The sequence below is a fragment of the Uloborus diversus genome, unplaced genomic scaffold (assembly GCF_026930045.1).
Source record: "Uloborus diversus isolate 005 unplaced genomic scaffold, Udiv.v.3.1 scaffold_13, whole genome shotgun sequence".
NCBI classification, from domain to species: domain Eukaryota; kingdom Metazoa; phylum Arthropoda; class Arachnida; order Araneae; family Uloboridae; genus Uloborus; species Uloborus diversus.
This window is the reverse complement of record NW_026557987.1, coordinates 3,861,195-3,872,040: the sequence shown is the minus strand read 5'-3', so window position 1 is coordinate 3,872,040 and position 10,846 is coordinate 3,861,195. Positions and strand designations below refer to the sequence as shown.

The window sequence follows — 10,846 nt, the reverse complement described above, 5'->3', positions numbered from 1 at the left end:
CTACCACTGGGTATTTACCCGATCCACATCACTATTTAGAATACATGTAGAAATTAATCTTTTAAAATACATCGTTGTACGTTGAAAAATTCTAAAAGCAAAATCAATGCAGATAAAAGTTTCAAAAAAATCTAAAGTAATGGCTTGTTTAAATGACAATTTTGCTCAAAATTTATTTAAAAAAACTAACAGTAACATTGTCTCTAGCCCCCCCCCCCCTATGGCGACCAATGGAGACTACTGTGTAACATTAAAAAACTCGAACTTACGGAACTCTTATATTCAGATCGATGGGTCGTCGACGTTTTTTGATTCTGATTCGCGTCCCGTTGTCCTTTTCGTCGTCGTTATTTTTTTTGTCTTCGTCGCCATACAGAGCTTTGTCTTCTTCATCATCGTCATCATACTCGTCGTCGAATGTCATCGCCAAGGTCAGTAGAGCCGCCACCAGCAGCAACGGGAATATCCACTTTTGTGGCATCTTAATCGGACCTAGATTAGATCAGGGTAAAAGCTTAAGTGAATTTGACGTAATTTTAAAAGACATTTATTGAAAGCTCGTTGCTGTTGGGGGAACTTGATTTAAAGCATTTTAATCCATTCTATGACAAAATCTATAAAAGTAAAACAAAGAATATATGTGTATATATGTTCCCCATACAAATCCACAGTTTACGTCGGATCACGACCAATTTTGGCAGGGAAGTACTTGAGCACCCGAGAAGGAACGTAGGGGGGGGGGGGGTTCGAACGCCAAAGAAAGAAATGAACCTTTCGAACTTTAATTTTAGGGCCCGAAAATGGCATTAAATCGCTCTTTCTACTTGAAATAATTATCGGATCAGTTCAAATTTAGCGCCATTCGGAAGCCCATGAAACTTGCAGTAGTTTTTTTCAAATTGTTCAAATTAGTCACTTAAAAACAACGTTTGGGTGAAGTGTTTAACAAATATTTTTCGAATGTACAGCGGAGAAAATATTAATTTAGTGGATTAAAAGAACATATATTGCCAATGTATGGTCAATTATGTCACTCCTAGAATTATGGCTGTTACTAAAATACCATTTGATCTTTGCTTGCACTAGAAATTTAAACTGATGTCATTCATTGAAATTATGGCGCCATTTAAAAGATGAACATTCTCATAATTGCATGTTGACACTTTTATCACTATCACACCATAATACGTTGTGCCATGCTTCAGTCGCATGTGTTGGCACTCATGGCAGAGCTCCCAGGAGCCATTTTCAACACGACAATGCTCGGTCGCACACAGCAAACATGTCAGAAGGCTTCTTGCACATTATCACTTTCTAGGGCCTGCTGGATCCCCTGAACAAATCTAAAGAAGTTCTGCCCTTATATAGAAGTTTGGTAAGACCTCATTTGGTGTATGCTGTTCAGTTTTGGTCTCCTTATCTTAAGAAATATATTAATGTATTGGAAAGGGTTCAAAGGCGGGTTACAAGGCTAATAAGTGGACTTTCCCACTTAGATTATGATTCCAGGCTCAAAAGGCTAAAAATGTACAGTCTTGAGCAAAGAAGGGACCGAGGGGACATGATTCAGTTGTTTAAATTGAATAAAATGAAAGATGTTACGGGGCTGAAGTTTAGCACTGAAAACAGGCCAAGGGGTCATTGTTTTAAGTTGTTTAAATCTCAGGCTAACATGGATGTTAGGAAAAATTACTATTATAGCAGGGTAGTGGAACCTTGGAACAGCTTACCGGAAGAGGTGGTCATGAGCAAGGGAGTAGATGGTTTTAAGAGGGCCATTGATCTTCACTGGGGATTGTAAATTGACTAGGACCAGTCTAGCTGGGCCCAGAGCCTGTTGCTGGTCGTCACTATTTATTTGTATTAGATCGAACATATCTGGGATCGCTTGAAACGTTTAGTTGATAGCCGACGAGTTTGATCTAATTAGTCGCCCGTTTACAGTAACTGTGCACGAGATGACGTAGGACATCGTACGAGACTGTTATGCTTCAATTCCCTTTTATGTCGCTTCGTACATTCCCGCTAAAAGTTGCCCAGCAAGTGTACACCAAAACCTCCTTTCATTTGGGATTTGTCCAGTCCAGGGCGGTCATTCCAAGCTCGTCAACTTGCGAGATCGAGATTCTCGCTCACGTGATTGGTTGTGACGTAGAAATATCGCAAAGTAGTATTTTAATCTACTCGAACTCAACTTGCGGCTAGGTTCGAGTAGATTAGAATACTACTTTGCAACACTGTTTCGTCACAACCGATCACGTGAGCGAGAATCTCGATCTCGCAAGTTGACGAGCTTGGAATGACCGCCCAGATGAACATTTTGCTTTCATTTTGCAATCACTATCTTATATCAATGGTGTCCTCTGTAAAATTTCGTATTTCGGGACCTAAAGCAATCTGGATAAACGAAAACCCGGATGATCCGGGTAACATGGGTATTAAGCAAAACAAATCCTTAAATAAAGAGACATAATTTTGATTACAGCGAAAAACAATGCTTTGTCTTAAAATGACATAAGATTATTTCGCACCGAGTCCACACTTCATATTAGTCAATCGAAACCTTGATCATTTACAGTTCAGTCAGACTGACGAGCCGAAAAAGTGCGCCGTGGTGATTAGTTTGCCACAGTACATTCAATCAAAAAAAAAAAAATAAATAAAAAAAAATAATAATTTGAATTTTGTCATCTTGAATTCAAATTATGTTTTTTGCCATCACGAGTGTGTGTGTATATGTAAGCGTGTGTGTTTGTGTGTGGAGGGTATGTTTGTGTGTGTAGGCATGTGTGTTTGTGTCTGTGTGCAGGCATGAGTGTGTGGGTAGTTGTGTGTGAGTGTGTGGGTAGTTGTGTGTATGTGTGTGTGGGGGGTATGTGTATGTGTGTGTAGGCATATGTGTTTGTGTCTGTGTGCAGGCATGAGTGTGTGGGTAGTTGTGTGTGAGTGTTTGTGTGTGTAGGCATGTGTGTTTGTGTCTGTGTGCAGGCATGAGTGTGTGGGTAGTTGTGTGTATGAGTGTGTGGGTAGTTGTGTGTATGTGTGTGTGGGGGGTATGTGTATGTGTGTGTAGGCATATGTGTTTGTGTCTGTGTGCAGGCATGAGTGTGGGTAGTTGTGTGTGAGTGTTTGTGTGTGTAGGCATGTGTGTTTGTGTCTGTGTGCAGGCATGAGTGTGTGGGTAGTTGTGTGTATGTGTGTGTGGGGGTATGTGTATGTGTGTGTAGGCATATGTGTTTGTGTCTGTGTGCAGGCATGAGTGTGTGGGTAGTTGTGTGTATGTGTTTGTGTGTGTGTATGTGTGTAGGTGTATGTGTGTAGGTGTATATATGTATATGTATGTAGGTGCGTGTATGTATGCGTGTAAGTGTAGGATGTTGACGAAACCTGGAGACGGCTTTCGCTATAGGAGCAGCATCGTGAGGACCCGGTCGACGGTGATGCTGTGGAGGGTGGCGGTGGGAAAAATGATAGGACATCAAAAACAGTCAAATGAAAGCAATAAGCAATCGTGATTGCTCAAAAAATCAAGAAATTAAGAGCGAATGTTAAGCGCACTAAAAGTTCAGTTATCATAATTTACTATCATTTCAACAGGAGTGCCCACCTGGGGGGGGAGGTCATGGCGCATACTACGACATTGTAATTTAAAAGGGGGTGTTTTGATGGGTATTTTTCTCTTTTTTGGAGGGGCTCTTGCTTTTTGAGGGGGGAGGACTTCGCGATTTTTAGGGGGGTGGCACTCCTGGTTTCAAACTCTTTTTAAAACTCAACAATTGATATACGGAGATCCGGATCAAGGGGAAGGGGGCGGATAAAAGAGGTTCCACTGTGCCATTGTCACTTTTTTGAAATTTGTAACTTTAAATTTTTCTTTGAAATAGGTAAAGTGTGTTTTCTCTAAGAAGTGGCAATTTAGGAATTTCAGGAAAAAAAACACCTCATAAGTGTGAAATCAGAGTTGGTGTGTGGAAAACATGAATTCATCATCAACAAACCAAGGCGGGAATCCCTTGTTGCATTTACAAGGAAAAGAGATCAGACACACAATACGGGTTTCTTTTTTTGTTTTCTTAAATCTCGCCAGAGATCGAGTTACGGAATGTTAAGCGATTCAATAGTTCAACTTGACCTTGGATGCAATACTCTGTAATCGATTTCGCGTGACATGCACGCAATGCCTCGTTAGTGACGTAAAGTGGTGGTCAGACCACCTCTCTCACTTTCGCAGGAAACCGGGCGATGGAACTTTCTCCAAGTCGATGGATCTGTGAACTTGAACTTCAGAACTTGAAGAAGTGAAAAAATAAACAGAGCACATTTTTTTACAACACGGAATTTTGTTGTCAGTTTCCTTCTCAATAAAAAAAAAAAGCTGATGGATGACACAAGAGTAAAGTATACAGGGGCACCCCCCTAAGGGCAAGGGCGCACCCCTCAATATCACGTAGCCCCCCTCCAAGAAAAAGCACACTCTAAAAACAACAATTTCAGAAATGACGAAAAAGTACTCAAATTTGAATATATCACGAGGCAAAATGGCTCCGACTACGTGTTATTCAAATTTGAAACATTGAAATACTCATCAAATACTCAAATCAACATGTATGCTCATTTTTGAGGTATTTGTGCTCATTTTTGAATGTGTAATAATTTTAAAACTGAGTATTATATACTCGTTTTTGAGTATGAAATAATTCAGTATACTATTTGAAAACATGGGTACTCATTTTTGAAACAAAAGGTTTCAAGAAAATTTGAAAGCATGAATGTACTTTTTGAAAACTTCATTTTTCTCAGTGCAAAAGCCCTCCCAAAAATGAGAAAAATAGTCCTCGAATCCCCCCCCAAAAAAAATTTTTTTCAATGGCGCAATCCGAGTCATGGCCCCCCCTCCTCCCTTCCCTAAGTGGGCACCCTTGTATACGTTCAGGGGTCCCCCGAAGGCAAATTTTTGGGAGGGCCTGAATCTCTCCATTTGCAGAGTGGAACTCCAAATGTTGCCGAATGATGATAATTTTGCGGAATCGTCAGACAAAATTTGCCGAATTGGGGGGGGGGGGGGACCATTCGATAGGTGTAATGGTGAATAATAATCTAAATCAGCAACAAATCGAAAGAATGCAACAGAACATTTTTTTTTTCGACGTATAAATCATGTCCCCGAAATTAGAATAGTTCTTTATAAAGCCTGCAGAAATTTTAGGCAAAGTTGTCAAACTGATCGAGTTTCGGTGAGCAATATGGAAGCCGTCTTTCACTCGCCTTGCAGATGGATGTCCTGCCACATGAAGACGGTGAAATCTGGTACCTTGAATTTCTCGTCAAGTCTTTAAATTTGACGCTTTTCTTAACATTTCGGGAGACTTTCAGACCTTACATCTATGGATATCGGGACCACGACGGCAAATAAACTTTGCTTCAAGAAAAAAGGAGGGGGGGGGGGGTTTCTAAATGCTCTTTTGATTGATACCTGTTTAAAGTTTTTAAATTATCTTAAAATTCGTGTAGTTCTCTAGTGAGAACCATGTTAGAAATGGGATCTGAAACTAATTAATACTAGTGGTTTAGTAAAACTAAAGTTGCTGTAAGTATCAAAATTGGCCATTTTTATTTATTGATTTATTTTTATTTATTTTTTGAATAATTATTAAATTACGTAAATGCATTATCAACGCCAAAAAAAAAAAAAAGTTTAAAAAACTATATTGATACATGCTAGAATTCAATTGCAACAGAAGTTTTTTCATTTCATCCTGTATGGAAACAAAAGTACTGCAACACTTAGTTAATTAACTTCCGGCACCGTCTGGGTAAAACAAACTGATTTTTACTTTCTTCTATATCTAATATATAGAAGAAAGTATTGGATTCGTGCAAATTTTCGAATTTCGAATTTTGACGGATTCGAACGTTTTGAGGTGTGCTGAGTTCATTTCGACTATTTTTGGAAAATGTCTGTCTGTGTGTGTGTGTGTGTGTGTGTGTGTGTGTGTGTATGTGTGTCACGTCTGTGTGTGACCAGTTTTTTGTGGCCGCTCTACAACTACCGCATGAAATCGTACGAAATTTGGTACACATATGTGCCCGTATGTGAACTTGTGCCCATTGGTTTTTGGCGCGAATTCCTCTAAGGGGGGTGGAGCAATGGGACGTTTTTTGAGTTACGCGTGCTTGCTATTCCTCAGGAAGTAACTGGCGGAATCAAACAAAATTTGGTCCATATCTTGCCATTAACAGGAACAGGTGCTGATTCAATTTTGGTGTCAATAACTCAAACGGGGGTTGAGCTATAGAACGTTTTTTTGTCGTCAATTGTGACTGCTGTATCTCAAGAAATAATGAACGGAATGAAAGAAAAATTTATCGGCAAGTAGCCCTTAGTGGGTACACTGTTAAAAAAAACCTGAAAGTTCAGGTAGTTTTCTGACTGATTTTAACAGAATATTTCCGTAATGCTTCAAAACGCATTTTTTCCTTCCAACAACAGAAATATCACGAAAGGAAGGGATGAAAACAGAATTTTTCCATTTCTAGGGTTGCCGCTGTGCTGTACTTTGTTAGTATTCTGATTAGCCTTCAAGTTATGATAAACATCGCTTTTTGATAGCGCACTGTTCGCACTGTTACATGTTGTTAATTAAAAGCTTATTTAGAATAACAACTCAGATATTGTAGACAAAACAGATAGCTTGCTATTTCATGCCTGGAAAGTAATATACTAGTACTACGTCGAAAATGTTTTTACGCCTTTGGACTTTGTAAGTTTGGAAAAATGTTTGCGCCATTTTCAGACAGGTAGATGTGTTTTGATCGCCTTGGTGATTTGATGTGGGTTTTACTGAGTCAGTATTGGAATATTATTGCGGTGTATTATTTTGCTCAATACTTCGAAATTCTATTCGTTAGACGACGTTCGTCGTCGTCGACGACAATTCTATTCGTTAGTCATACTGTGTGTTCTAGCGGTGAGAATAGTTTTAGGATCTCGTGTTATCCATTTAAAATAAAGGCTATTGGATTACTTGTGTCCAGATGCAATGGAGACACTTAAATTTAGCACCGCTGGTCACATGTAAGTATTGTTGAATATCTTTGTACATGTTAATATACAAATGTATTTTTCTTGTTAATGTGCATTTGATAGAATTCCGATGGTAGCTGATTTAGAATTTATAGAACAATTATAAAGTTACTGTTTTTGCTCTAACGCGTTGTATTCTTGAAAGTCATTAAAAAGTTAAATGGCCAACATTTCGTATCAACCGGAGATTGTCGTGGTGTGCGAGCAAGACAGAAAAAATCACTCAGTTTTTTTTTTTTTTTTGACAGATTGAAGGTAAACATTTAGAATCTCTAAATTAAAGTATTTCTTGCTGTTATATTTTTTGCGAAAAGGCATAGTAGATTGTTAATTTTTGAAAATACAATTACAATTTTGACAAGAATAAGTTTTCTTGACTACTGAGAAATCTGGAAACATTCATTACTCCTTTCGGGATTTCATTTATAATAAAAAATATAAATTATTAAATGTATTTCCTTAGGATCTCATCCAACAACTTATTTGAGATTATTGCAAGTTTCTTTTGTAAAAACATTTCGGGTAAAACGAACTGATTGATATGTTTAGCCTAAGTATAATGCTTATGCACTAAAAATCTATGTTGCTATTTCAATGAGTGAAAAATGCGGAAATCACCGAGGGCGGGGGGGATATACATCATCTGAGCAAAAAATTCTTCACGTGTATGTCAATGATTCTGTTTTTAAACACAGTAAATTGGTATGCGGTACTCTCCATCAGGTATATTATTCCATGATAAAGTCAACCGGTTTTTGATGGTATTTTATTTGACTCATTCTGCAAATAAAAATATTCTATTTTTCATGTATGATTTTCCATGCCACGCCAGAATATGTACGAGGAGATGTGAAAGGAAATATCGAACAGTAATCAGCATCAAAAATTGGTGTTATATTTAAATCCACTAATTTCCTTGCTGGTACTCTTCGATTATTTTTATTCATCTGAAGGTGCAAATTTCGAGATAGATGCCTTGAAAGGTAAGTTATCAAGCAAATATTTCACTTAAAATATATGAGTAATAAATACAAATTAAAACAATAATAGTTTTTGAATAGTTAACTATTTTTCTATATATATCATTTTAAACATAGGATAGAAAAACAAGAATGAAATTTCAGTAAAATATGTGAAAATGAGAAACGAAAAAATAGCGCAACGAAAAATCAAGAACCGAAAGTTCTGTAAAGACACAGAAAATATAAAAACGGAAAAATAGATGAACGGAAAATTTAAAAACTTAAAAATAGATCAACGGAAAGAAGAGAAATGGAATTTTCGTTAAATCACGGAAAATTTATAAATGGAAGAACAGAACTAAACGGAGAAATGAGAAATGGAACTTCTGTTAAGTCACGGAAAATAATTTAACGGAAACGTAATATTTACGGCAACTTTGCTGCCGGTACTTTATCCGTTATTTTCAGGAAATTTTTTTAACAGTGTATAAGAGCTGATTTTATTTTGGTGTCAACAGCTAAAAAGGGGGTAGCGCAATCGCCCGTTCTTTTTTTCCATTGTGAGTACCCTATCTCAAGAAGTAATGCTACGTTCTGGTTGAAATTTGGAATATATGTTAATCCATATGTAAACAGGCTTTGGTTCAATTTCGACGCCAATCGCTCCAAGAGGTGTTGATTTTTTTTTTTAGTGAATAAAAATAGTTTTATTAATGCAACAATAAGAAAGATAAATCGTAATAGATTGTCGTCTGCGTATTTCTCGTGATTTTAATTGTATGGAAATGATAGGAAACATTATCTCAATGATTTAAAATTTTTAACTGTTGCCATCTTATGTTTGCTAACAAATAAAATATTTGTAATTAATTCAAGCAAGGCTTTTAAAATAACTTTCAATTTTCGCTCTTTGCTTTGCTTTTGCAATAATTCAGACATTGGGATGGTCGTCAAGTTTTTGCATGTGTCATTTTGTTTTTGTTGGGAATATTGCTTAATCGTCAAGCATGGGGAGGGATCAGAAAAAAAAAAAAAAAAAAAGAAAAATATAGAAGAAAGTTTCGTGATGGCCACAACATACTAGTTGAGAATGATTTTCGGCTCGATCTGCAGGGCTGCGGAGTCGGACGGGGATTTTAGAGTCTTCGACTCCGACACCCCAACGTCATCATTCAGTCCTACTCTGGCTTCGCAACACTGGAAGAGTTGCAGACTCTGAGGAAAAATGACAGACTCCGACTCTTGGGATTTTAACCTTCGACTTCCGACTCTTTCATCTCAAACTTTTTTGTCCATACTTATGCGAATTACCCATTTTATCCGGATTATCGATTATTCGGATTGTCTTGGTCCCAGATTGGGGTGCCCCCACCAGTAGCGTAACTAGAGGTTGGCAAGAGTGACTCTCGCCAAGGGCGCAGCAGCTAGGGGGGCGGCATATCAACTGATTTTAAAAAAAAAAAAAAATTAAAGAGTTTTTTTTTTTTTTGATCATGAAATTTGAAAAATGCTTTAAAAAAATGAAAAAAAAAAAAAAAAACTCGCAAGAACAAGAGCATAATATCTGCTGAGAAGGAAAATTGGGCATCATAAAAACAATTCTAAAAAAGAAAATACGAAACAAATTACAATGCTGCCTCCTATTTGTCGAATCAACTAATCAAAATTTTCCAAAAAAAAAAAAAAAAAATAGAGGTCACAATGACCTCCGGTGACTTCCCATGGGGAGGGGGGCGCAATTTCTTTAGTTAGCCAGGGGCGCTAGAACTCATAGTTACGCTACTGACCCCCCGCCCCGAACTCAAATTTTTGGGAGCTGTAAGAATTCTCAATTCGCCAAACGAACTTCCAATTTTTCCGAATGACAGAATAGGAACATGCACACATATACATACATGACATCTAATGAGGACAGTGGCGTAGTTAGAACTTTCTCAAAGGGGTGGGGGCTCTTATGAAATTTTTCGAGCCAAAAGGCCGAAAAGCAGAATTTTAGGCCCTTGCATGTGTGTTCGTTAGTACAATTTTGAGTCTCATGGGGAGGGGGTATCACTCTAGGGACGTGTACAGAAATTTTGGGGACTATCACAAATGACTTTTCCGGGCCCCCCTTCATATTGTTTACCCCTATATTTCACCCCTAGTTTTAAAAATATTGGGCCCCCTTCAGGCTCGGGTGTCCCTTCTCCCCCCTGTGCACGCCCCTGCTCTCCCCCCTATAGACTACGCTACTGAATGATAAGGAACATTAGTCATAATTAAGAAACACAATTTTAAGATTAAAAAAAAAAAAGAATCTCAATGTTGAGATTGTCTCCAAATTTACCAAATCGTCAGCAAAATTTGGAGAAAAAGGATTTTTTGAGAGGTCACAGAGACCTCCCATCGGATTGCCCAGATTATCGAACTACTTTAGCAAAATGTAAGATCGAAAGTTGAAACGTACTTACCGGAGGAAGATGAGTGCAGCGTATGACGTTTTCTCCCATCGGCGCGAATGGAAATCTCAGGAGGGAGCTGGGGCGGCATTCCGGTTCGCCTCGCGGCCTATTAGCATTCCAAAGCACATGAAAGTATTAGACGACTCTTCGGTCATCCTCGGTGTTGTGACAGATCATCATTCAAACATCATTAGCAGGGCCCAGTGGCGGATCCAAGGGGGAGACTATAGCTCCCCCCTTGAGGTCCGAACGTACAATACATAAAATCGAAATTTCAGAGACTTTTAATACTGCAATACATTAGCGAATTTAAATATATGCATTACATTTAAATATAACTACTATACATAGTGGCATAT

At 38.0% G+C, this 10,846-nt stretch overlaps 1 protein-coding gene across 1 annotated transcript; it reads right to left on the bottom strand.

The window, feature by feature from the left end:
* Positions 1-265: 265 nt before the first annotated feature.
* On the bottom strand, positions 266-10,628 carry LOC129232625 (uncharacterized). Its single transcript, XM_054866757.1, has 2 exons — positions 10,497-10,628; positions 266-492 (listed from the first exon to the last, which is right to left on the bottom strand). The coding sequence occupies exons 1-2, from the start codon at positions 10,573-10,575 to the stop codon at positions 266-268; spliced, it is 306 nt and encodes a 101-aa protein (XP_054722732.1). The 5' UTR covers positions 10,576-10,628.
* Between the last annotated feature and the right edge of the window lie 218 nt (positions 10,629-10,846).